Source organism: Rhizomucor pusillus (genome assembly GCF_041956525.1).
Source record: "Rhizomucor pusillus strain CBS 183.67 unplaced genomic scaffold VTP01scaffold_1, whole genome shotgun sequence".
NCBI classification, from domain to species: domain Eukaryota; kingdom Fungi; phylum Mucoromycota; class Mucoromycetes; order Mucorales; family Lichtheimiaceae; genus Rhizomucor; species Rhizomucor pusillus.
The window spans coordinates 832,409-858,839 of record NW_027192143.1 but is presented as its reverse complement, the minus strand read 5'-3'; the positions used below and the strand labels follow the sequence as shown (position 1 = coordinate 858,839).

General features: G+C 44.8%; 10 protein-coding genes across 10 annotated transcripts; 6 read left to right on the top strand and 4 right to left on the bottom strand.

The window, feature by feature from the left end:
* Positions 1-922: 922 nt before the first annotated feature.
* Positions 923-1,716, top strand: VTP01DRAFT_377 (uncharacterized protein; the record flags this gene model as incomplete). The annotated part of the gene is made up of 3 exons (XM_069382377.1): positions 923-1,175; positions 1,241-1,371; positions 1,447-1,716. 3 exons carry the CDS (start codon positions 923-925, stop codon positions 1,714-1,716), a joined length of 654 nt encoding a protein of 217 aa, XP_069244797.1.
* Positions 1,717-1,926: 210 nt separating this feature from the next.
* On the bottom strand, positions 1,927-5,334 carry VTP01DRAFT_376 (uncharacterized protein; the record flags this gene model as incomplete). Its single annotated transcript, XM_069382366.1, has 10 exons — positions 1,927-2,095; positions 2,159-2,264; positions 2,316-2,636; positions 2,707-2,829; positions 2,902-3,754; positions 3,808-4,545; positions 4,631-4,765; positions 4,831-4,913; positions 4,990-5,132; positions 5,210-5,334. The coding sequence occupies 10 exons, from the start codon at positions 5,332-5,334 to the stop codon at positions 1,927-1,929; spliced, it is 2,796 nt and encodes a 931-aa protein (XP_069244796.1).
* A 1,335-nt stretch (positions 5,335-6,669) lies between these two features.
* VTP01DRAFT_375 (uncharacterized protein) lies at positions 6,670-7,218 on the top strand (the record flags this gene model as incomplete). Its single annotated transcript, XM_069382355.1, has 1 exon — positions 6,670-7,218. The coding sequence occupies one exon, from the start codon at positions 6,670-6,672 to the stop codon at positions 7,216-7,218; it is 549 nt and encodes a 182-aa protein (XP_069244795.1).
* Positions 7,219-8,304: 1,086 nt separating this feature from the next.
* On the top strand, positions 8,305-9,590 carry VTP01DRAFT_374 (uncharacterized protein; the record flags this gene model as incomplete). Its single annotated transcript, XM_069382344.1, has 5 exons — positions 8,305-8,340; positions 8,397-8,801; positions 8,867-9,102; positions 9,184-9,355; positions 9,420-9,590. The coding sequence occupies 5 exons, from the start codon at positions 8,305-8,307 to the stop codon at positions 9,588-9,590; spliced, it is 1,020 nt and encodes a 339-aa protein (XP_069244794.1).
* Positions 9,591-10,577: 987 nt separating this feature from the next.
* On the top strand, positions 10,578-14,044 carry VTP01DRAFT_373 (uncharacterized protein; the record flags this gene model as incomplete). The annotated part of the gene is made up of 3 exons (XM_069382333.1): positions 10,578-12,654; positions 12,712-12,927; positions 12,984-14,044. The coding sequence occupies 3 exons, from the start codon at positions 10,578-10,580 to the stop codon at positions 14,042-14,044; spliced, it is 3,354 nt and encodes a 1,117-aa protein (XP_069244793.1).
* A 63-nt stretch (positions 14,045-14,107) lies between these two features.
* On the bottom strand, positions 14,108-15,524 carry VTP01DRAFT_372 (uncharacterized protein; the record flags this gene model as incomplete). The annotated part of the gene is made up of 2 exons (XM_069382322.1): positions 14,108-15,205; positions 15,288-15,524. The coding sequence occupies 2 exons, from the start codon at positions 15,522-15,524 to the stop codon at positions 14,108-14,110; spliced, it is 1,335 nt and encodes a 444-aa protein (XP_069244792.1).
* Positions 15,525-16,696: 1,172 nt separating this feature from the next.
* VTP01DRAFT_371 (uncharacterized protein) lies at positions 16,697-17,488 on the bottom strand (the record flags this gene model as incomplete). The annotated part of the gene is made up of 1 exon (XM_069382311.1): positions 16,697-17,488. The coding sequence occupies one exon, from the start codon at positions 17,486-17,488 to the stop codon at positions 16,697-16,699; it is 792 nt and encodes a 263-aa protein (XP_069244791.1).
* Positions 17,489-17,547: 59 nt separating this feature from the next.
* VTP01DRAFT_370 (uncharacterized protein) lies at positions 17,548-19,049 on the top strand (the record flags this gene model as incomplete). The annotated part of the gene is made up of 5 exons (XM_069382300.1): positions 17,548-17,750; positions 17,823-17,878; positions 17,950-18,105; positions 18,158-18,682; positions 18,748-19,049. 5 exons carry the CDS (start codon positions 17,548-17,550, stop codon positions 19,047-19,049), a joined length of 1,242 nt encoding a protein of 413 aa, XP_069244790.1.
* A 2,237-nt stretch (positions 19,050-21,286) lies between these two features.
* On the top strand, positions 21,287-22,625 carry VTP01DRAFT_369 (uncharacterized protein; the record flags this gene model as incomplete). Its single annotated transcript, XM_069382288.1, has 4 exons — positions 21,287-21,557; positions 21,618-21,656; positions 21,741-21,823; positions 21,894-22,625. 4 exons carry the CDS (start codon positions 21,287-21,289, stop codon positions 22,623-22,625), a joined length of 1,125 nt encoding a protein of 374 aa, XP_069244789.1.
* A 204-nt stretch (positions 22,626-22,829) lies between these two features.
* VTP01DRAFT_368 (uncharacterized protein) lies at positions 22,830-26,202 on the bottom strand (the record flags this gene model as incomplete). The annotated part of the gene is made up of 8 exons (XM_069382277.1): positions 22,830-23,180; positions 23,251-24,043; positions 24,100-24,193; positions 24,251-24,338; positions 24,401-24,802; positions 24,869-24,971; positions 25,029-26,082; positions 26,151-26,202. 8 exons carry the CDS (start codon positions 26,200-26,202, stop codon positions 22,830-22,832), a joined length of 2,937 nt encoding a protein of 978 aa, XP_069244788.1.
* Between the last annotated feature and the right edge of the window lie 229 nt (positions 26,203-26,431).

Below are 26,431 nucleotides of genomic sequence, written 5' to 3'. Positions count from 1 at the left end.
ATGCATTATCTCCTGGTTCATGAGCGACCTTACGCGAGTTCTACTTACGATACCATGCGCATACACGATTCCCGAACTTACAAGGCCGAAACAGAGCATGTGAAGAACTTGCGAATATTATAATAAACGCGGCAAAAAGTACAACCGCAAGAAGCGGACGAAACGCATCAGGAACCGGAAGAAGAGAAAAAAGTATCGAGAACAGCGCCGACGAAATACTGAGAAGTACGTGAAATGGGGATCTCGAAATATCCATGTAAATCAACCAAATGTTTCATCAGAATACCGTCGCAGCCAGAATCGGCTCTACGATCGACGCTAGTACATTTGCAACTACAAAGAGAAAAAAAATGGAAACCAGAAACAGTACCGCAGCGAAGCAAGGGCAAGATGCCGCTCGTGGTATTCGGCGACGGAATGACTGCGAATGTGGGACCCGAAAGAGTTTAGGTTTTTACGGCAAGCTTTGCAGTTCATCTTGGATTCTGAATATTATCGAAGTACTATTATTGAGGCTGCTTCTCTTTAGATGATTCGGTAAGTAAAAACGGATACAAGCCTGTAATACCTGGAATTTTTACTGATTGAGATCGGGTTGGCAACTGCGCTACATGGCAAATCTGAAGCAATATGGCAAGTTTTCTTAGATCGACAAGAATATTTATTAATTTTATTTCATAGGTTTAAATTTGCCTTGTTTGTGGTGCAATTTTATGCTCCAAACGACAACTGTTTTTAAAAATACAGTATTCTATTCAGGCTCCACCCTGCGCAAAAGAATGGACCAGATTTCGGCTTGTTACCCGATTCGGGCTAGCGTGACAAGTTTCGATGCGAGATATATGTATTTGCGCTGCATCAATGTCTCCTCCTCGACTGGATTACTCTTTCTCTTTCATAATCCACTTGTGATACCGTCGCTATGGATAAGAACGCCTTGATGAAAATGGGAGTCAAGAAACTCCTGCAGGATATTGACGAGCCAGCGCGTCACAACGCCGAACTAGAAGCTAATGGACGCCATCGTAAATGGTTCTGGAATCGCAAGCAAGATCCATACAGCGTGCTGCCTGAACATGAACGACGCATTCTGAAGAAGGTCAAAACTCGAGCTCATTTGCTCGACAAAGGGTTCAGTTGTTGCTGCTGTCAGATCGGGTTGGACCCCATTATTGGTACTGTTTATGCAACTTGCCTTTTTCTTTCACCCTGAAAGGTATAACTAATTGCATATCTATAGGGCTTATTCCTGTCGTGGGCGATTTCCTGGGTGTACTTTTAGCCTTGAACCTTGTGCAGACAGCCATGGTAGCCAATTTACCGCAGGCCATAGTCTCGCGCATGGTAGTGAACGTTGCAATTGACTTTTTGGTACGTTCTAGTAGTGCATAGTCTGAAACGATAATCCCGTGATATTCGTACTCACCTCCACACTTTGGTAACTAGATTGGACTCGTTCCCATTATTGGAGATCTAGCCGATTTTATGTATAAATGCAATACTCGAAACGCATTATTGCTGGAAAACTATCTCTTGAAACGTCAACGACAGCGCCAGGGTGAAGATGCCCCATTGTCAGCACTGCATACAACAAAAGGCGATCCAGCGCCGCACAACTTACGCCAACCTAAAAATCCCCAGCATCATCCTGCTCCATCCTCCTCGAAGGCTTCCACTCCTAAATCCAAAAATGCACCAACCCATCCTACCAACTAGAAAGTATGTCTAAAGTTATATTATAAGATGCTGCTAGATATACCCCATTTCATTCAAGAGCAGTACCCAATTGATTCTTTTTTTATAACTTGCTTGTGATAGTAGTATAACTTACAAATTGGTTTTTTAAAACAATATAATATACGGTACCATTCATTTTTTTACGTAAAAAGGGGAGTAACTTTGCAGTAAAGTGTGTGGTATATAAACTTAGGGGAATAATTCTTGAGCTTGATTAATTAAGTATTCAATAGCTGCGTTTTTGTAGCCCATATCATGCAACTCTCTTGTTCCTTCTCTGTCCCGCATCAGGGTAGGAGCGAACACCATAGCTAGATTTTTGGTTGTCATCAAGTTCTCATTGCATTGTAAGCGCACACTTATCAAGTAAAACAGAGGGTCAGGTTGTGTCTATCGATAGACATACTCAAATATCACATACCGGTCAAGATGTTGTATCAACATTTTCAATGTATCGTAGTTTGCCTGCGGTAATTTCGCTAAAACCGACTGGAACTCTTCCATTTTGGGTGCTCCCGGTGCCATTCCTGGACACAGTTAATTGTCATCAAAAAAGTACAGTACCGCTAAATGCTCACCTGAAGCTTCGACAAAGCTCGAGTATAGTTCATATGTAAGTAATGGGTTTGGTAGTTCTCGGAAGAAGTGTTTCAAAACACTTGTCACTGCGCAGATATCGTTGTACTTTTCCTCATCAGTAAGGTCGACAGGAGTACCATTCTCAAACGCTTGCTGGATAGTTCGCATCTGCGCAGCTCCACCTGACTTGCGATAAATTCCTTCGTAATCCATGCCTCGAACTTCCACTGCTTCGATGCATTTCTCGACAACCAAGGGTACCGTCCGTTCCTCCCGAGCAGCGACTTCAGAGAGGTCCATACCGAACATGATGTTGGAGCCTATACAACATCCAAAAAATGCCAGTCAGATCGTTTCTAATGGATTTTGGTGTCGTTGCAGTTCCCTCACCTGACGATCGACTAGGCTGGTCGTTCTCCATCCATGACAATAAATCAAACTGGCTGCCAGTGTTTCCAAAACAGCATTGTGGTACGTGGCTAAGGCATTTTGCGTGGGACGTTAATGCACATCCTAACAAAAGTTTTTACATTAGTCTGTGTGATCCAACGTCTCTAGAATCCAGTACTGCTATTCCTTCTTTACCTTGACATCGAAGTTCAGATCGACCCCATATTTTCTCTTGGCAAACGTCGCAGCGCACAGGTCTGAGGAACGACATTGCTTGGAAGGCATGTGAGCCGTGGTCTTTGATTTGCCGGCGTCCAGAATTAGGGTTTCCAGCCACAAAACTTTGTACACTCGGGCTGCCCAGTTCGTAAGGCGAGGCATTTTCTACAACCACACCTTTTTTGTTGCCTCCCCCGAGTATTCCAAACACGTTCGTCTTCTTTTTGATTTTGAAAACCTTAGGCGCTTGTGTTCCGTTAAAACTGTCGCGCGAAACAACTTTGGCGGTCGATTCAGATGACTTGCGCTGCATAAGTGTGCTATCACCAAGGAAACTCGTACCGGCCATCACAGCTGCAGCTTCACGTTCACGTTCTGTGACACGCCGTGACAAGTCGTTGTTCATATTGGTAAGCTCTGCGTTCTTGGCATTGAGCATGATCATCTCATGGATCACATCGTCACGTGTCTTTGTCAATTCGTCTGTCTCCTTTTTCAGAGAATCCCGCTCTGTTCTCAATGACTGAATTTCAACCGACAAGGCTTCTTTTGCGATGTTGAAATCAATTTCGTTCGACAATGTGTTGCGGTACTCTTTTAGCTTGCTGCATGCCTTCTCCAACTCGGCTCGGATTCGCGCTAAACGTTCAATATCCTCTTTGGCGTGCGCGACAAACTTTTCCGGAGCCATAATGTTAGCCTGCTGCAGCAAAGTAAGCTGCTGTCGTAATTGAGCAATTGTAAGATCTTGTTGCTGCCGCAGCGATGTCTCTTTTGCAAATTCTTGACGCGCTCGCGAGAATTCATCTAGTGCGCGTTTGCTGGCATCCTATTTTCTTCGTTCTTAACGTTTGCTTCATTGGTCCTACGCTTCAATGTTACCTTAATTTTTTGGTAATTGGCTTCAGTGTCCGCCAATTTGCGCCTGCACTTTTTAAGTTCCTGAGCCAATGTTACCGGATCTTGTTTCCGCAATTGCTCGTTGTCATCTGCATCTTGTTCTTCGTCCTGATCGGTGCGAGTCACACGCGGATTGATGTCATCCACCAAAGATGATTCCAGCAAATCGGATGCACGCTTGAAAACCGCTGCAGCGGGTTGATGCTTCTCATCGTTGCCATCGCCGATGGATACATCCAACGAAAGGTTGGCTCCAAGTGTCTTTGTGAGGTTCATCAACTCGGCCGAGTCATTCTCAAAAAATGAAAAGTTTACGGAAGGTAGCGCGAGCTCCAGAGTTGATGCGGATGTGTCGTCGTCTGGTATTACCGGTAAGCGTTTGTTTGCTGGTAAGCTGTCAGGCGAGGACAATGGAGGACTGAGTTGGCGCTGCTGTGGTACGATGGTTTCTGATCTGGAGTGAGAAAGTGACAGCCTTTTTGTGTTGTTGCTTGTTGATGACGGGGAGGAGACATCGATGGAGCTGCTGCGAGACCGTATAGGTGTCGGTGGGTCGTACTCGCTCCGCGTCGGGCTCTTTGCCTGCTCATTCTGCAAGTAATTTGTAACCATTTGTGGATCAAATAAACGGCTCGAATAGCGATTTGACATGTACGGCTTGTCGGTGACCGCAACGGGCCGCAATTGGTTATTTTTCTTTGGCGACGGAGATGATGAGTTCTATCGAGAAGAATGACGCGTAGAAATGAGAATAAATAAAGTATCGATATTAGTTTATATTTCATTTGTTCAAGATATTACATACCAACGTAGGAATTGATGGAAGGCTTTTGGTGGCGGCATTTAGAGTGTATTGCTTTTGTTTTCTGCGTTCCCTCTCCTCTCGTCGTCGTTGCTTCTCCAGTCTTCGTTTCTCGTGACATGGTGCGCAATAAAGTCCCTGCAGGATTCTAGCTTAGCTACCAATTGCATTTTTTCCGGGAATTTTAAATTGCACGGATTTACCTTGCTGGTTGTAAACACCAAATCACCAATTCTATTTTTGCAGAAAACGCAGTGAAAGCATGAAGCATGGTATGCTTCGTCGCCTAATTACAGTAATATATTTTCAACATGAGTTCTCGGGGAGAAAAACAATGCCCTTTATTGCAAGGATATGCTCACCAGTCATGATGGCTTCGTCTCTGATTAACTGTTTGCAAAGTGCACAGGTATACGAGCAAGCTTCACAAACGGGTCGGCCGTCTGTCAGGATCAACAGATTGGACTCACAGTCTGCCGGCTTGCCGCATTTTGCGCATCTGAAACTATGTATACACATCGCCGTTCCTGAAATTAATAAACTGGGATGTAGCATAGCACGCTGCAGATAGCCTGCGCTTACCATTCGAAATGGAAAAGCGCATCACCAAAGGCAATGACGGAACCTTCGCCGATATCGCCATCACATTCACGGCAAAGCGGTCCTGGCCCCAGATCATCCTCTAGCAAAGATACCGTCGACAACATCGGGAACAGAAGGGGGAGAAGGAGAAATATACAAAGGGAAGAAACAAGAAGGAACGTTGCAACAGCAGACTACTGCTGGTTATACGCTTGTGGTACATCACCACATTGAAGAATCACATTGTGCAACCTTGTTGTCTGGACTCTCTGGCTTTTTCAGGACACGCCCAATTTCCTCTGTGCCCCGTGCTCACAAGCGTGGAAACGGCAGACGTTTACCAATCGAATGCAGTTGCTACAGTCCAGGCAATAGGCAACAGTGTGAAGTTTCAATGAGTGATGCTTCCAAGATTTAAATGGATAACAAAAAAGTCTTTTTATGCTAGTGACTATCCTCGATTTGAGATAAATGTCCATTGGCTGTTGCTATGATCTCCTCTGGATGTACTGATGATGATAATGCAAAGTGAAGATGGTCCGGAAAGATGGATCATCGCCGCTAATAACGAGCAATGTGCGTCTCATTGAAGTTGCAAAAAGCTTGCTAATCAGATAAAACGTAATCCATCTAATTTGCCTTGTTGCTCGTCGATGCTGCATCGGCTCGCCACAGCTTTCGATGTTTGATAAACAGTCTTGTCTTTTGGTATTTTTACCATCTATCTGTCGAGATCTACGCGCGCTCGCTCCATCTTACAGTACTTGGCTTTACATATTTCCTTTTTTTTCCTTTGCAATTGCTAGCCAACCTGTGGCAGAAGATCATTTCTATATAGTTACTACGTGGCCTACATCTAATCACCTCAGGTACATATATGTTATATGTATATAACATGCATGGAATTTCATAGAGCGGTTATTTCATAACTGCTTGTTGACAAGATAGCGCACACTTCAGCACAGCATTGAGAGATCGATCTAACAGTACCTTGCAGGACTATTCACCAGCCTGCATGGAGAAGCACGTGTAACTGACGCTTTCGATGTTTGGCTTTGATAAGTTTTTGCATTGACTGCATATTCCAATATGGATGTCAGAATGGCTCCTTTGACTTCAACAGCTAAGATCAAATCCATCCTCTCATATTATGTGCCAGCCGTATTGCTCCTCTGTTTAGACAACAGAATACACTTCCTAGATTTTCCAAGATGCATAGTATCATATGTGTTGAACTCTGGACACTGACCTGAGATTCTTGCGCTGCGACCAATTTTTCCATTTGCATACATAGTCTCAATAGGGGCCATTCTGGGGATGGGAAGCGGAGAAAGAGATGGATGAGAATAAGGAGATCTACAAATGTGTGTGCTTGGACCGTATAAATGGGAGGTCAACAAAAGGTTCGCCAGCTGCGCTCTAAAGTTTCATTCTTTGCTCCCCCCTTCACACTCGTTTCAATGTTCTATTTTCTCACTAGTTTCCTTTCCGTCATTTTCGTCGCGTCAACAGTATCCGCGTCGGACTGCCACTGCAAAGATATTCCACCCGTCTTTACAGCTGATTGCTGCTTAGGTTCTGGAGGCGACCTCAGGATTGACAACGGAGCAGTCCACTGCGTATTCAACGACTACAGCACTTTTGGTGGTTTCAACAGATGCTGCGACTCATACTGGGGTATTGCACGATGCGTTCTTTCTCCACGTCCCGAACTTGATGAATTTATGCAGCGCCTAGAAAATGAGCAGTCCTCGACGAATGAAGATACCCAGCACCCGGCCGAGCAGTTACCGCCGCCGATACCTTTGCCGCAAAAGCAACAACAGCAGCCGGAGGAGGACGGGGACGAGGAGAAGGCTGAAGGAGAGCATGAGCAGCAGCAGCAGCAGCAGCAAGTACAACAATCTCCACCGTCGTCACCACCACCGTCGCCGGAGTTGCAACAGCAGCAGCAGCGTCCTCAGGTGCCGCCACCTATTCCAAATGCACTACCACCAGTGCGGAAATGAGAGTCCATATAAGCATAACAATCCTTGTAAAAAGCAAAATATTCTTGTTTCTTATTTGTCATGAACAAATATCGGTAATACATTTGTAATCGTTGATTTTCCCGTTCGTAACCATAGTTACTTCCGTTAGAGACGTTTCAAGATAGTATACTTATTGACTAACTGCAAGAGGATAGTCTTGTGTGAAATTGATAAAGATATGACTTACATGCATGTTTGTGAATGCCAGCCATGGTGATAAAAAAGGTTAAATTGAGAATGGACAGTTAGCCCATGTCCAATGCCTTTGCTGTTGGTCAAGCTCTTGGGATTGACAAAGATCATCAGCTTGTCTTAATGCATGGTGAGTAACACAAGATGCCACGAAAAATCAACAAACCTTAGTACTCTGTTTTCAGAAAGAAGTGAACTGTGAGTACGTACTTGCTCTGTAAAATAATATATACACATTCGCAAAAGAAATGAATGTCTTTGGTGATCTACATAAATCAAGACGAGATGAGATCTCTTAAACTGATATGAGTAATAAGCTTCGAGTACTTCAAATACTGTAAAGCCGTTAAGGAACTATCTTCTTGCGAAATACGCACAGGGAAGAATGGGACATCGATGTTTATTGGGGAGAGAGAGAGTGAGAGAGTGTATGTGTCTATTACCTCCAAGAGAATCGTAATAAACATACAGTACAGTAAATCGTGACGATGGGTGAGTACGAGGCAATGTTTATGGCCAATAACCCTCGGTATACGTTTTCAAGTCTACGTGTATATGAAGAAGCCGCCGGTTGCATGCAGTTTATGTGAAGCACAATAGTCATAGATCAATGTAAAGTAGAATATCGAGAATATCTACCAGTCAAGATCGGCCTCATAATTTTTCACTTCAGATATGATCAACCCAATTTCTAAAAATTGGAAATGACACATACTACGCGTACTAATTGTGATGCTCTATGTCAACTCATTGTAAGGTGATCGTGTCTTGATTACTAAACATTGCGATAGTCGGAGTCGCAGATAAATACCTGCGTCATGTTACCCTTGCATTTCTTTTCCTCGTTTTTCACGGTTCACAGCATCCATCATAATGGAGTACGTCAAGTTTGGAAAGACTGGTATGAAGGTAAAGCGCATGGTATATCGGTCAATTACTCCATGCTGAGAAGGAAATTATTGCAGGTATCGAGAATATCTCTTGGTTGCATGTCTTACGGTTCATCAAAGTGGCAAAGCTGGGTCAAGGACGAAGAGGAATCGCTTGAGCTTATCGGCAAGGCTTACGAGGCTGGTATAAACTTCTTCGATACAGCCGAGTCATACTCGAATGGTGAAAGCGAGCGTATTCTCGGCTTGGCTATCAAAAAGTTTAACATGAAGCGAGAGCGCATCGTTGTGGCAACAAAAGTTTATTTCCCTGTCAACGAAGATGTTTCAGTTAACAACCTTGGTATGCGCCCGAACGAACCACACCTTGTTAACTGCCTCGGGTTGTCACGGAAGCATATCTTCGACGCTGTCGAGGGATCATTGAAACGACTGGGATTGGATTACATTGATCTATACCAGATCCACAGATTTGACCCTGTAAGTAATCCTGGGATAAAGAAACGATAAATATAGATTCACTGATACACGTTATTTGCATATAGGATACTCCTTTGGAAGAAACCATGGAAGCTCTTAACGACTTGGTCAGACTTGGCAAAGTCCGCTATATCGGAGCCAGTTCTGGTTATGCATGGCAGTTCCAAAAGGCCAACAGTATTGCCGAGAAGAATGGCTGGGCGCAGTTTGTCAGCATGCAGAACCTCTACAATTTGATTTATCGCGAGGAAGAGCGTGAGATGATGCCATATTGCCAAGATCAAGGAATTGCAGTTATTCCGTAAGTAGAAACTCAGATAATATTGTGCAGTGCCAGCATCTTCACTTGGACATTATGAAATAACAAATCGAACCTTTTTAGATGGTCGCCTTTAGCACGCGGTATGCTCACAGGTAAAAACCGACAGACGGCTCGTACGGAGACCGACCGTGGCCAGAAGCTCTTTTTCCAAAACTCTGTCACGCAAAACAACGAGGAAATCATTGATCGAGTATGCAAGGTCGCGGAGAGCAAGGGAGTCGCACCCAGTCATGTAAGTTTACCCGAAAATGCAAGCTCGCCACGTGACCCAGCCTTGCTGATTGATAAAATTACAGGTTGCGTTAGCTTGGGTTTTATCAAAACCGTTTGTTACCTCACCGATTCTGGGAATCGGAAAACTGGAACACCTGGAAGATGCAATCGCCGGTATGAAGCTTAAGCTGACTCCTGAGGAAATCAAATACTTGGAAGAGGCATATATTCCTAGAGAAGTTATTCCAATGTAAATTTGTACCACCAAGAAGAAAGAGAAGAAAAGAAGAAAAGGAGAATTGTCAAACAAACGAGATTAAACTTACAAAGTGTTCATGCTCTAAACAGTTTATGCAATATTCCTCACGTCAGCTGACAAGAAGCATAAGGCCGATCATCCATTCAGGCCTTCATGTTCTATTGGAGTGACTTTTAACACCTAAGGATAAGCTTCAAATATTTAGCTACTAAATGCGCTCATAAGGTTCAGATGTACGCCCAGTAAGCTGCAAACATAGCCTGCGTCTATTTTATGAGCATCATATATTATAGAGACAAGAATGTTTACGTTATTCCAAACGTTCAAGATTACTGAACCGGTAGGTCGAAAAGGCCGCGAACAGACATTCAACCGATGCTGCAAGTCTCCGCATATAAACACAGAATGCATCTTGTACAAGACTCAAGTTTGTGATTTAGCTTAGCTGCCAAATGTAAAACTTTATTCGACCTTACAGAAACTGGGCGAACATGCTTGCTTTGGTCCTCTTGGTCTAGTCTTTCGGAACAGATGATATTATGGGAATGATAAGGAACGAAACTATACGGTATGAACCTTCCTTGGTGCTGATTTTTGGATATAATCGTCACTATGAAGGTATGCTACTTGCATAATATCGCATACATATCCGTGAATGCTTTGAGTTCAGATGCATAAAAACACTTGCCATATTTTCTGCTCAATGTTTCACAGTAAAAGAAAGAGAGGGTTGACTCAAAACATTTGTGCTGCCAAGACCTTCAGAACAATGAAAAAGAGAGTCCTTGGTAGAAAGTAGAAAATGAAAAGACATGTGCAAGCTATCTATCCTGTTCATTGAACAAACTCTTTGTTTCCCTGCGTGGTGGTCAATAACACGTTGCTCGTCCGTGTGCTCAGAATAACTGAGACAGTTCATTTTTCTTTCCGCTTTTCGCTCCTTTCTTTTCCGCAAGCACCCCCAAAAAGCGCTTATGCTAATATGGGGAATCACGATGAGGATGATCAGCAGCCTGTGTCCTTTCAGGAATTGAAGAAAAAGTGGGCCCAGCAGGAAGCAAATGCGAGGCTACAACAGCAACAGGAACCCGTGCTTCTCGGCACGTCTCCGAAAACGGCGCCCAGGGCTCCATCGCTCCAGTCTTCGCAGCCAGCGACGAGCATTCCGAATGGAACGGCAGATAGAGACAAAGGACTGGAAGCCAAGCAGCCGGCTGCACCGCCAGTTCCACCGAAACCGCCGTCAGTGGCTACCAAGCCTACTTTAAAAAGCCTACCAGAACCCACTGACGACACCGCTGCCTCGGAACCGAAAAAGGTGTCCTTACTCACCCAGCAGTTTGAGCGGCAAAAGCTATCTACGTCTCCTCCACCCCCACCACCTCCATCTCATTCTCTGCAGCAAACGCACGGGGATATTTCCGAGCATAAAGAGGACGTCGACCCTTTCTGCGACGAGGAAGTAGTCACTGGCTCTGTTAGTGAAATGGATAGCAGTGATGACTCAGACAGTAGCAGCGGCGCTGAGAGTGACGAGGAGGAAGCTGCAGAAGAATCAATTCATTACCCGGGATCATATGCAGCAACAAATTCTGATACGATGTTAGCAACCAGCACTGCAACCAGCAACAAACGAAACCCGCCTCCTCCTCCACCTCCTAGCAAAAAGTATCACAGCGCAATGCGTGCTCCCACGGACGCAAGATCAGCAACAATGCCTGTTGCTGGCGACGTTGCGATACCAACAGCATCAAACGACACGAGCCCATTTTCTCCACCAACTTTGCCTCCACGTCCCGCCTTGTACAAAACTCCTCCCGAGGGAATGCCTGCTCTACCTCCTCGACCTTCGCCCTCCACGATAGCAAGGTCACATACAATATCTACGCATCATCACCACTACGACTCGCCTGCATCCTCATCACTCCATAGTTCTGCTGATGACTGGGAAGAGCAAGATCGCCTTCGCTGCTCACAGACACTTAGACATCCATCCTCCAAGTTACCACCATCGCTTGCAAACATGCAAGTAATATATCCAGATTACGCCCACGCATCCAGAAGACCACCGTACGCGGATACCCATCAACAACCGCTAGCATCAGGCCATCGAGGTACCATCCACGCAGCTGCCGTTTCTGGTCCATGTGTAGCAACTGGAGCGCACGAGGTTCGTATTTGGGATATTCGTGCGAATCATTGTCGATTTTCGATCGAGTCCTCTGGACCCAACGAATCGGCCGACAAAGTGAGATCAGTTGCATTTTCGCCAGTAACGAATCCTGCGCAAGAAGGAATGTATCTGTGGGTGGGCTCTAAAACCGGCGAACTGATGGTTTTGGATACCACCTCGGGTCGAATTATTGGACGTCCAGTGACGGCTCACAATCAACCTGTTGTATTTATTCTACGATACAAAAACCTGGAATTATGGTCAATTGACGAAAGCGGTATACTCAATGTGTGGTCAGTTATGGAAGCCGATTATGAACGTGAATATTCCATCGAGCAACTCCAACCGAGGACGCATCGAGTAACCACTAAGGCGACGTCGGCACTCATAGTCGGGTCAGACTTATGGTTATCTTCCGGGAGGACAATTGAAGTATATCCAATCACTCCAAATGCAGTCGAGGATGTCGGGTCACGAACGCGAATTCCAAAGGACTATGGTAACATAACGCAGCTGGCAACAATTCCGTGCCATCCTGGCAAAGTCTACGCTTCACATGACAATGGAAAAGTGAGTGTCTGGGACGCACGTACATTGGAGCGTCTCGATCTCGTTACAGTGTCTATATATGGTATTTCTTCCATGGTTAGCGTCGGCGATCGATACCTTTGGATGGGATACAATACTGGCATGATCTATGTCTACGACACAAAGCCGGACCGTTGGGTTGTCCTCAAAATTTGGGAGGCACACAGGAGCGCTGTGCAAACCTTACTTGTTGATGAACTCGGGCTAGCATTGGGTGATAAGACGCTTCAAGTCATGAGTATCGATACACACGGATATCTACAATTTTGGGATGGATTGTTGGCAGAGCACTGGGAAGGTAATTGTTGTGCTGACTTTTTGGATTTCAAGTTGGAGATCCTGATTCCTGCTATAGATGAACAAATGAAGCTATTGCAACGAGATTACTGCGAATATCGTGATGCGCGTGTCATGATATGCTCTTGGAATATTGACGCCCGAAAGCCGGACATGTTCTCTCCAAGCGATAATGAAAAGATACGCGAATGGTTAGGTGGCATGGACGATCCAGACATTATTGTTGTTGGCATCCAAGAGATTGTAGATTTGGAGTCCAAAAAGCAGACAGCAAGTAAGTTACGGTAAATCTTTACACCATTGCACCATTTATCTAAATGCAATCGATAGAATCGTTGTTTGCCTCGCGCAGAAAAGTGGAAACTCTGCAAGAAGCAGACGAGGTCCTGACACACCGATATTCCTTGTGGCATGATTATTTGACTCAAGTCATTTTCGAAAACTACGGCTACCAGAGCTACAGAGTCATCAAGACAGATCAGCTCGTAGGCATGTTCAGCTGCGTCTTTGTTCGCTCGAGCGAGCTGAGACGTATCGCGCATATTGACTCTTACACTGTCAAGACCGGTCTCAAAGTTATGAACAAGAGTTTGCATGGCAACAAGGGCGGTGTTGCTATAAGGTTTCAGATGGATGACTCTTCTCTTTGCTTTGTGAACTGCCACTTGGCTGCTGGACAATCCCATGTCCAGCAACGCAACGCTGACGCTGAAGGTGTGCTCAAGTCTGCCTCTTTTAACTACACCGACAGTTATCCCGAAACATTCGTAAACGGTGGCGACGGTACCATGATTCTGGATCACGAACATTGTTTCTTGTCTGGCGATTTGAATTATCGTATCAATATGCCTCGCGAGAAAGTTCTGCAACTGCTGGCCAGTGCCGACGAGCTCGCCGCGTACCAAGCATTGCAGAAAGAAGATCAATTGCTGAAACAACGAGTTTTCAACCCACTGTTCAAATTGATGTTATTTGAAGAATCTCCAATTCGCTTCCAGCCTACATACAAGTATGACCGGAATACACAGTTCTACGATAGCTCGGAGAAGAAACGTGTGCCCGCGTGGTGCGATCGTGTATTATATCGATCGTCGCATGCAAGCAATTTATTCTACAGACGGCACGAAGTGTTGGCATCGGATCACAGACCAATCAGTGCTGGCTTTATCATAAAGACGAAGACGATACACCCAGGTGAACGAGAACGTGCACTTGCAACCATCAAAGATAAATGGAATATCAAATTCGAGCGCCTCGTGGCTGACAAGAAAGCAGAATACATTGCGGATTATGGCTTGTGCTCCTTGGAGGATGCACACCGTCACTTGGCTGCGACCGGATACAATCTTGCCCAGGCGCTTGACGGATTATTGGCAGTAGCTGCCGGATAAATATACATGAAATTCTTTATTAAATGCATACCGACAAACTACTATTACTACGACTAGCATCATTTAAACGCCAGACACCTTTCTACCCTGTACATAGACTTGTGACAGATTTTGTTCGTTACCATTAAACAAGAATTTTTCGAGAAGCTGAGATTCTGTTTCTTTTCCGAACACATCCACAGGGTCATTTCCAACATCCACCACGAGTGCATCGAATGCCTTGCCAACTACAAAGTTGCCAATCGTATCCTGGAGACCCAATACCTGGGCACCGCCCAAAGTAGCGAGGAATAAGAGTTCGATTGGTGTCAGGGGCGAGTATGGCTTATGCAAATGATCTCGATGCATGATCATGTTTGTCTTGGACGCAAAGAAAGATGTACGGATAGCATCGAGGATGGAAGGTGCGAAGCCGCCAGCGACATCTGTGCCCAAACCGACCTTGATCCCCTTGTTTAAGAATCGACGCACGTCGCACATACCGCTGTGCAGAGAAAAGTTGGAATTTGCACAGTGAGATACACCTGTTTGTCTGGCTACCAACAGGTCAACTTCTTCCTCTTTCATGTGCACGCAGTGTGCCATGTATGATTTGCTGCCCAGGAGGCCGTGGTCATCGTAAATGCCAGTGTAGTGTTTGCTGGCTGGGAATAGGGAGCACGTGAACTCGATCTCGTTAGGGTTCTCGCACAAGTGAGTCTGCACGGGGATATCATATTTTTTGGCTAGTTTGCCGAGACCCTGCATAAGCTGCGAAGAGCATGTGATCGCAAACCGTGGAGTGATGACAGGTGTCAAGAGTGGGTTCGATTTTCCCTGGACATACTGGATGAAGGCTTCGGTCTCTTGCAGACTAGTGCTCGTCTTTTCAATGTAATAGTCTGGGCTGTTCTGATCCATGTTAACTTTTCCAATATATGCTCGCTGACCCTTCTCCTCCAGAATGTCCGTTAAGGCTTTGCATGACTCCAAATGGATTGTCGCAAACCAGCTGCAAGTTGTCGTACCGTTTCGGAGAAACCGTGATACAACTTTGGTGTATGCTTCTTTGGCATAGTCAACTGATTTGAACCTAGATTCAACGGGGAATGTATAAGTGTTGAGCCAGTCCAGCAACTGCAAGTCCATTCCTGATCCAGAAAATACATATTGAGGAGCATGCTGTTTCGTTGGAGCTTGTCAGTATTGGTATATTTCCCACGGCCTAATGATCTCTGCAAAAGTAAAAAAAAAAAAAAATTACCGCATGCGTATCAACAAATCCAGGAAGCAGGAATTGGTACCGAGAAAGTCGATGTACTGTGCAGTTTGTTAAGTTGAGCTTTTGCAGAAGAGCGTCTACATCGTACACATTGCGCTCAATGCGAGCAATGACACCTTTGCCCTGATCGACAATGACCGCTGTGTTGGTCATGATATCTAGTTCAGTCAGGGACAGGCAATGTATAACAGTGCCGTGGAAAACAAGAGTGGACGCCATGGTGCAGAAAGAGAAAGAGAGGAAAGAGAGTGTGAAAAGCTATAAATTATAAGATAAGAATAGTTTTAAAATACTGCTTTTAAGCGTCACGAAACAAATCAAAAATACCTGATATCGGCTGTATATTCGCAGTTATCTCGGAAAAAAAGAACTCCGTCTTAATTCACATGCAATGGGGATAAAACATTCATCCTTTCTAAATTGGAAACAATGCAGGTTCTGTGACATTTTGCATCAGGTCTGACGTCTATACATATAGTGCATGTATATATTTGAAGACGCGGATTATCCCCAAGAAGATTGATGGATTGATTGGAAGCATGTCGGCGAGGTATTCCATTTATTTATGATAAACGCATAAACAGATGGATCAGATAAGCAATGAAAAATAAACGTAATTCATATTGACAATGGAGTCTAGCATAATGCTACAAAGACGCTAGACCCTTGGGATGTAAGGGACAAAACTTTGGTTTATAAAATCTGGTCCAACTGATCCACTATAGATTATTTTCAAAAGTTGAATGATGTAGAATTAGGATATTAGTATATGCAGAATTAAGATTGGTGTGAGATGCCCAAGATTGGATACACATTCACTGATGAGATGCCTATGAACAGGTAGTGATGTATGCCTACATCTCAGACGGAGAATACCTTCCGGGACTTATGGAGCGACGCATACAGCGTTACCTTGTGGAATATGCTCTAGTCTCTCTCGAGATTTACCATAGAAGGTAACTGTCGCCATCCAGAGAAGCATTGAATTGGGGTAGCCGTGCTCGAAATTTGTTCTAACTGTCGAGATCTAAAAGCCTTCTATGTTTTCGAACCAGCAACCGTAAATTTGTAAAGTGAAATGCTCCATGTCATATAATATATGCTCATTTCATATGTTAACAGCATGGTGTTTAAGAGTCTTCGATGTATTTCCACCTGGTTACTGGAATTATATCCGGTAGAAAAATTATGCTTCTTGTTCTTTATGATCATTGTTTGAAAGGAAGGAGAGAAGGAAGAAAGGGAAATCACAAATTTACATATTGAAAGCTTGAACAAATGATGGTCCTACTGTACAAAATGGTAGATGGTAATCTACAGAGTTTGTGTGTGATGAATGTTTGCTTGCTCCTTTGCAAATAGAGTCGGATTTCCGCCATCTGATACGGCGGTTATTCGTCTCGTTTGCTTTTACCCCTTTTGAACGGAGGTTCATTCCAGTTATCAACATGCATATTGTTCAATGGACGACCCATGAATGTGGTATCTACCGGATTGTGTCGGCGTTTGAGGGAATCACCAACGTTTTCGTGCTCGTAAACACCGTTTCCCCACGACGGAATACCCGATCGAGATAGCGCGGCATCAGGCGACGCTGTGAACGTAAACTGCGTGTCCGGGTCGATCTGAAAAGGATTGAACGCTGGCTTAATAGCAGCTTGCTGATTCGTGAAAGATGCCATTCCAGCTGGTGTTGCTTGCGATGCTGTTGTTGCTTCCGCAGCAGAATCTACCGTGTTCTGAGTAGGCTGTTGAGTAGCGAATCCTTGTTGACCCATTTTATGCCCATGTTGTTCGTGCTCTTCTTGACGCCGCGTAGCATCGTTTTGGGCAGCTGTTGCCTCGTCAGCGGGCTGTCCAAACTCTGACATGAGCTGCGCGTTTCTTTGCCGTGCAAATTCTAAGAGATCTTCTGCAGGAAGATAGGTCCTGCTGGCCTGCTGCTCAATTCCACCATTTGTACGTTGCAACATCGCTGCGTTCGGATGCGAAGTGATGAATTCATACAGATCTTGCAGTGCTTGTTGATATCCGGCTGCGTATGCCTTTCGATTTTGTGCCAAGGCATCTTTGTACAGAGTTGTCACCCTGACAGCGGCTGCCTTGAACGAGTCCATTAACGCATGTTCAGTAGACTCGTACGAATCTAGAATGATCCGGTCTTGGGAGTGTGAATGATCCATGGAAGACCTGAGTTGCTTGTGGAGCGCCAGTCCCTCCACTTTCTTTTCTCCAGTCCGATATGGCAACTCGAGCCACCAGACTCCAAAGTTTACAACACAGGCGCGTTAGGCTTGGACAGGCTCGCCTGAATCAATGTCAATATAGTGTCCGTAGACTACACAGTTCAGCCAAAGCATACAATGTGGAGAAACCTGCGCCAAAACCCCAACAGGGAATGGGAGGAATCTTTGAACCATTTCTTGATCCAACTCGACCTGAGCTGTGAGTAAAGCTGAACGGCTGCCAGTCCCCAAACTTTGCCCAGAACGTGCATTCTTATTTTCAAATATCTAGCAATGTTGCAAAACAGACTTCGCTTCTTGATCGCCTCGACCGCATAAAGGTACAAGGTAAAATTCTGGCAACCAATGCATTAATTACACGAGCACCATTTCCCGCCGCTGACGAGATACATGGTCAGATATTCTTCCACCCGACCAAGATCTCCAAGCAGCCGTGGATGCTGGTCATATATCTTTGCCAGTGGCTGAACAAAAGAAACTTGTCAAAGCATCGTTGCAAGAGATACAACAAAACCAGGACCTGTCAAACCTGAGCACGCAAAAAATCCTGGAATGTAAAGTGTTTTGCCAGAAGCGTGTGAAGCGACGGGCGTTAACGATGAATAGTAACAGGAAACCGAACGACGGGTCTCGCCGCACTTGGAAATATCGTACTTCGCTCACCAGACGGCGCCGCTGCAGCTTTACATTTATACAAGGCGGCCATGGATGGTGGCGACGATCAAGGAGCATTTAGTTTTGCAAACATGATTTTCCGTGGATACAGGGGCATTCCAAAGAATGAAGAATTAGGTGTTTCGATCATGTCGAAGCTTGCACAAAAGGGCCATCCTTATGCACAGATGAACTTGGCCGCGATTTTCCTACGGCGGCATCCTGATAAGGCTATGCATAGCGTCAAGTTGTACGAATTAGCTGCAAAGTCTGGACTAAGTGAAGCATACGCAGAACTGGGCATGATCTACCGAAAAGGCACAGGCGTAGAGCAAGATATTACGAAAGCTGTAGAGTATTTTACAAAAGGAGCTGAGCAAGGCGATAAGAGATGCAATTTTATGCTTGGTATTTATTATTCTTCATCGAGCGATCATCAGAAAGCATTCCAATATTTTCAAAAGGCTGCAACGCAAGGTATGTATAGTGTGATTGTCCTTATCAGCTGCTTAGTATGCTCACCACTGTTGCAAATCTGTTAGGCATGCCGGAGGCACAGCATAATGTCGGACAAGCATTAATGAAAGGGCGCGGCGTTGACAAAGATGCGTACAGCGCAGCTCAATATTTTCGCATGGCTGCTACCCAAGGTTTCCAGCTTTCTCAGGCCAACCTGGGGTTCATGTATCTCCGAGGCGATGGTGTTAAAAAGGATACTCGGGAAGCTCGACTGTGGCTGTCGCGGGCGGCGGCGACTGGCGGTGGTATCGGAGAAGATGCAAAGAGGGCTTTAAAAGAACTCGATGATAGCAGCGATGGTAGATCACGATGTAGTATCATGTAAACATGTAAAAAGTCTTTTTTCCACTAGAGAGCAAACAAAGCAACCCTTTTCATTCGAGGAACAAAAAAATGCCAATAAGGTTCGCGTGGCACAGGCGATATGGATGTTTAAACAGGCTTTCTTCTTCCCCGATCGCTCAGTAGGTATCGTGCATTGTATATGAATAATAAGCAAATCCGCTCCCGAATCCACCTAGGCAGGGTGGTTGATGGAAACCCGCGATGCCTGTTATGGTCTATTTTACTTGTTTTAGCGAAAAGCTACAAGTTGCAGGTTTTGCTTACAGAATAGCTTATGTTTTGGTTGCATACACTTTTTCCAAAAATTAATGTCGCTGCAATTTGTCGTTTTGGTGTATAAATGTACTATAAATTTCACAAAATGCGACATTACTTTTGGGAAACGGTGTATTAAGAGCACTATCCGTCATAAATTTATCTGTTCCTGCCTTGTATTATCTTTACCCAACATTCGCTATCTATTGATTATGTAGCGTACGTACTTTCACGGCCAAGGATCATAAATATACGAAAGACGGTGAAAAGGACAAACGGCATCGTTGAAGCTACTTCACTTAAGACAGTCGAAATTAGAACTTCAATGCAGCCACATTTGGTATCAATTGACCAAGAGGGTTTCACGGTCAAATATTATCGATCTTAAGTGACTATAAAGTTGAAGGATATTCCGTTAGGATCAAAAGAGTTACATAGCAATAATAAGCATGGTCACCGCAACGAATTATATGTGCTCGATAATACAAAAGGAGCTGTTGACCGACAGTTTGTTGCTTTCCAAATTCGAATGCCGAGCAAAAGTTGTTCGTTAAGGTATATGTACATAGTTGCTCTTATCGGACATTCTTGCAGCCTCTCATATGCAGACATTATTCCCTTCGCCTTTACATTTATCTATGTACCATTTTATTAGGTCCCAACTTTCCGTGCAAAAGGGAAGGATCAAGAAAGTAGCAACGGCGGTCCACCAAAAGCGGATAGCTACTATTGCCACGTGACTGACCAGCAATGCGACCTAAACCTTGTTCGCGCAAGTGCAACCCAAGAAAGTTTCACGCAGCGACTCTTGTGAGCTGCTAAGCTTTGTCAAAGCGCGCCAACTCCATTCGGGAAGCGAAACGGGATTTTTCATTGGCGACTGTGGCAAGTTATCTTGATCTCGACGAAATTGCTTCTTTTATGTGCATCTGATTGGAGTCGTTACTACGTTTGTACGTAGTTATTGTAGCATTGCATACCTACATGTGTTCTGGAAGGAAGGTTACGTAACGTTCCCACAGTGTATGCACCCTGCAAGAAAAGAGAAAGAATAAAAAAGTTCATGGCAAATGTGCAACGATGCTATGATTTTTAGCGTGGATGCTGGTCATAAATAGCCTTAGCTAGCTTATCACGATGTTTTTTTAACTCACAGGGAAGTTACGTATACTTGTTCACCTTGCTACAGCGCCGGCTGTCGTAGTAAACACAATGTACGTGCTGCTCCGTGAATGCGGCAGGGAAATTAGGAATATAAGAGATTGTATGTAGCATAGTTGCACACGTATCCTAATACGGTCAGCAAATGTGTGACGATGAGCAACGTGCTTAACAAGAAGAGAAGCTTTCCGTCTCGCCATTTTTCTTGCACGGTATTCTAGCGAGATAGATTATCCGGTTCGTCCAAAATTACGCTTTTTGGGCGAGCTTGGGGGATTATCGGCGACAACTGCGGGTTCGCTTTTCGCTTAAAATGTATTAACCCAGCAGCCGACGGAATTTCGGACAGCTTTTCCGATCCCATTGTTTACCTCAGGGGTGAAAGTTGTTTTGAAATGCAAAATGCACTTGGACGTGCATACAAGATTCTCCTTTTTAGTCAACAGAGGAAAGGGGGGTGCGCATGGATTTGGTTGGGGCATTCGATAGTGTATGATGCTAGACGTTGCACAGGGCGTAAAACAAGCACAATAGTATACAAGGTCGTCGAGCTTGAGAGTTTTTCCCGAGGACTCACAATCCCGAAATAGGAAAGGACGACTGTGAAAGGATCTGCGTCCCAAGGGACATGATATCACAAAGTCAGATCGGACCACGGCTAAATTACTGTGCGTGGATGTAGTAGCAGATTCGGCACAAAAAAGTTGGTAATATTTATCTTTTTACTCCTTTTTTTCTCTCTCTCTCTTTTTTTTCCTCTTTTTCTTTTCTTTTTTCCTTACCCTTGACTCACAGATCATCATGTCCCTGACTATCAATGATAATTCAGAAGAGGCCAAGTTGATGCGCAAGCTCCACGGCAACATCATCTTGGACGAAGGCGGATTCTTCAAGAAGGTTACGCAGAAGAACTCAAGTCTCAACAAGCAAGCTGCCGAGCGATACTACAGCAACTGGGCAGATAAGAAGGATACCGAAATGAGGGATAAGGCTTTTGTTGAAAACCGGCGGGAGCACGCGCAAAACATGACTAATGCGTTCTACGACTTGGTAACTGATTTTTACGAGTATGGTAAGATTATCTTTTCGCTTCGTCCACTGAGAACTTGTCTGTAACGAGATCAATGTTTAGGCTGGGGCCAGTCTTTCCATTTTGCCCGGTTGTATAAAGGTATGGGAAATTGATGCAACAGCGCTACTTGGCGAGTTCCTGAATCCCTAAGACTGACTCCTATCTTTGTTGCAAACTGAACAGGTGACACTTTTGAGGAAAACATCAAACGCCACGAATCATTCTTAGCTCTAAAGCTCGGCTTGAAGAAAGGTCAAAAAGTCTTGGTAAGACTTGGCAGTAACAAGACCAAGAATTGGCAATGATTATCTGATCATCCGACCGGGAATTATACAGGATGTCGGTTGCGGTGTAGGTGGACCTCTCCGAGAAGTTGTCAAGGCATCCGGCTACGCTCATGTCACTGGTATTAACAACAATGCATACCAGATCGAGCGATGCTTTGCATACGCCGAAAAGTATGGCCTGTCACCATACACAGATTTCATCAAGGGAGACTTTACCAATATGCCTATTCCTGATGCCACTTTTGATGCTGTCTTTTCCGTGGAAGCCACCGTGCATGCGCCCAAGCTGGAAATGGTTTACGGCGAAATCTATCGAGTACTCAAACCAGGAGGACGATTCGCTTGCTATGAGTGGTGCGTCACAGACAAGTACGACGAGAATGACATGACCCACCGCCGGATCATCCACGGTATCGAGGAAGGTAACTCGATCTCTAAGCTCTATTCTACAAGGGAATGCCTAGCTGCTGCCAAGTCCGTGGGGTTCAAGGTAATTGAAGAAGGAGACGTGGCACCAGTGGACGACGCTACTGTACCTTGGTACTACACACTCAAGAAGCCAGAAGGTTTGCGCGGAATCCTTCGATCACCGTGGGGACGCTTCTATACCAACAGCTTGCTTACATTCATGAGCAAATTCAACCTCGTACCACCCGGTGTTTTGGAGACCTCTCAGTTACTCAACAATGCTGCCGAGATGCTGGTCGCCGGCGGCGAATTGGAAATCTTTACGCCCATGTACCTGTTTGTCGTGGAAAAGCCCCTCGATGCAAAGGATTAAGCTTTGTTTTGCTCCTACTTCGTATTTATTTGCATAGTATTCTTTTTTCTTTGTTACATGGATTTTGCACTGTGACGTATTTGCAATAATAAGATCTTTGCTATTTGAAACATTTACAGGTCTTGTTCCGCCTTGCCTATCAGTTGAAACTTGCTGGTCGTGTGTTCGTGCACACTTGGCATCAGAGCTTGGCTACTTGGCAAGTTATTCCTCGGACATTGCTTGAGATTTTCGTCCTACACGTCTGACCTTGAGCACGTTGCCACCAACTCCTTCAACCGTGTCCCGTGTCAAGTAGGGCACTCTTCGCCAAGGTATATTTGCTACGCCAAAATCACTGCCAGTACTGCGATCCAATGCCATCGTGACAGGAAGATCAAAATTGCCTTTTACGATGCCAGATACTTTTTCAAGCGTTGACGGTGGAAGAGGAGTAAGCAGTAAGAAAGAATGCTGTGATGGATCGACTGCACGGATCAAGGCAAGACCGTGGCATGTCGTGTTTTGCGGAGATGGAGGTGGATTCTCCAAGGCCGAAAAGTACGTAGGAGGAACCTAACAGAATAGTAGGATTAGCTCTTTGTCATTTGCAATGGATACCGCTGGGAGGGTTTGTATCACTTACTGTTTCTGGAGATGCATCATCTTCTACTGGATTGCATGGGCCCTTTATTTCCTCTCCATCTTCGACTTTCCCAATCAATGCAACAATGCTTCCATTTAGCGTATACAGCAGCTGACTCAAGGGGACATCTTCGTAGAGTATCCAAACTCCATCGATTCCTTTTCTCCAATCGACTTGCCAAGGGACCCGCTCAATCATTCTTGATTCAAAATCCCACCAGAGCGTGCCCAATGTACCATAGTTGTTCAACTTTTGGTGAAAGTAGGATATCGTCGCAAGCACACGATGCTCAAACGCAGTGTAGCTCGATGCAAACGTGCCCGCTATCGAGACGGAGGGGATATTGTGTACAACGGGGGAATAATCTGCCACGTTCAGGGTTTCGTTCATACAGTCTGTAAGGATATCGTTGTCCTTGTCTTCATTGTATAGCACAAAAATATCGGTCGGTTTCGCTTCTTGGACCACGCTGACAAGAAGATCCAGTCCCATGTTCTTGATCCATCCACAGGTATTTATCACAAGCGGTACAAGTTCCTCTGCATCGGCACTGACTTTTTCGCCAAAGTCTGTTCTCCAAATCTTAATCAACTCTGATATGCATTGCAAGAAATAACTGGGATTGTCACGCGGAACTGTGGATCCGATATGATAACTTCGCAAAGCCTTGAGATGCTGATGTGTAAAAGGAGGTCCGAGAATAGGTGCGTCCAAAACATGCAATGCTACCATGCAAGGCGATGTGAATTCGCTTTGGCCCAAATCCGTTTCAAGGAAAGCGACTTGTGTGTGTCTAAAATGAAATGAGTATACATTAATTGATGTCAATTATACGGAGCCAGTACATACGTGTTCAAAAGTTGATTCGCAATGTATCTTGCATAAGTTGATTTGCCAGAATTTTTGTTACCGCATACAAGTGCAATCGAGGGTTTCTCGCGCTCTGTAAAAACCTACTTAACAATACATAAAATTACATGAAACACGCCCTTGGACTCACCTAATGCCGCTGAAAGCAAAGATTGGGAGGCTGATATCCACATTGATGGCTCATCAAATGCAATTTTACCAGGTTGTAATGAAAGAACCTTGAAATACCCAAGTCGTTTCAATATTTCAATCTTCTAAGATCTTGACTTTCGTTACTCACCGGATTGAACAAGGGTATAGAATTGATCGTTTCTTCGACATTTTTCTCCTCTTTTCCAAAGATTCGGGACGACGATGAGAAGAACTGAATGTCGTGTATATTATCTAGTCCACACCATGACAGGTCACGTAACACGATTACGGCATCGAACGGTCGTTGTGAGAATCGTTGAATCATTTCAAATAGATCTTCATCTAATGGTTGCTGCATCGTTGATTTTCTGTGTTGCGTCTGTCCCACTGATGCAGCTGGCTTGATTCTCAAGAGCGCGTGCGTTCTTGGGGAGAATACTGGAAAGAAATTGAGTACTTTCTGCTGTGGATACGCATCTAGCTTGGCTCCCATGATGGATACGGCACCGCTGAAAGGTGCAACAAGTACCATGCCATCAAATACTATGGACTGTTTATGCAAGCATGAGCATTACGACACGAGTAGCATCGATATAGCCGACATTTCAAAGATTACCTCATCTTTCTTCAGTCCGATACAAAGGCACGGGTCATCATCAATTGTGAACGAGAGAACATTTTCAGTCGATGGTGTGAAGCTCGAAACAGATTGTGGATAGCTATATCTAACGTTAACCTGAAAAGGTTCGTTCATCATTGGCTGCAATTAAGCTTACCTGATTTTATTCCTAATCTTCTTTGCAAGCCGTTGCTGCAAACGCATTTTTTGCTCCCGGCGTTTGCGGCCTATGCGCGGTTGGCTTCCTTCAGAGCTTTCTGATGGTACTTCAGCTTCTTCCATTTCCTCTATATCCTGACCAACGACTTGAACCAGCTCGGCCTGCTCTTCCTCTTCGGAATCGTCCGGTAGCGAGCCAATTTCTTCGCTTTCATTGTCTTCATCCCCAAGAGTCTTTAATGCCGCGGCTCGCAAAGCTGCGCGTGCGCTGATAGGATGCTGCTGCTGCTGTTGTAGCTGTTGTCGACTCTTCAGCCCTTGTTTAGTAGGTTCGGTTACTTCCTTTTCATATTGCGATGGTTTTGCAAACAATGCAGCGCGTGCGCTGATCGGCTTCTGCTTTCGTTTATCGATCGTTTGCTTCGATGGCTTAGATGACGGTGTCAAGTGCTCTGTATCTTTTTCAGTTGCAACTGCAGCAGCAGCAAGCAGTGCAGCTCGTGCACTGACAGATGGTGTGAATTCGAGTGTCTCTTCGGATTCATGTTCGGATTCCGACAATGCCTCTTTATCATCTTTGTTTTCTTCCTGTTGCCGTTCATTTGACTCTGTAGTTGTCGATATATTTTCATTGTGGTCATCAGTTTCCTGTTGCTTCGGCTTTGATTCACGATAGAGAGCGCCATTTTCATTGTCATGCATGCTTGCCTCGCCAGCTTCAGGCGATGCTAACCGCTTATCGACAGATTCTTCACGTTCCCCGACATATTCCTCGTCCTTTTCGGTGGTTTCCTGCCAATCCATATCGTCTTTGTCTTCATTTTCGTCATTGGGTTCGCCCTCGGGAGACGACGGAGCCGAGCTTGCCTCTTTTCCACTCTCGTTATCATGCTCTGTTTCTTCGGGCTCAACGTCAGCCATGGCAGTGTCTTCTTCGATTTCCTTCGATTCTATTTCGTCAGAGATTTGCACGTCGTCGGTGCTCTTGGAATCCGCACGCTTAATCGTGGCGCGTGGCAGCACCACTGCTTCCACCTCTCGAACGAGTTTTACTGTTAGTTATTTACAGATTAAGTAACTTGTAGACACTTTCGCGTTTGTCATTTTACTGTATGATTACCTTTGACAACAGATCTTTTCGATTGCGCTGATCTTGTACTTCTCGTCGTCATTTGTGGCAAGAACAAAAAATGCGAAAATTGGGAGCGCTGAGATTATATCGCTTATGCTGAGTGCAGAAAGTGCATTGTTTCGGCACTCCCAACTCCTGATTGAATGGACCCGGAAATACAGAGACATTCACGTTGCACTGAAAGGGAGAGGCTAGGGGATTGAAGATAATTATCGAATGCTTCAGTGTACCTTTCTCTTCTTTTTTTTCTCTTTTGTACATATCGTATT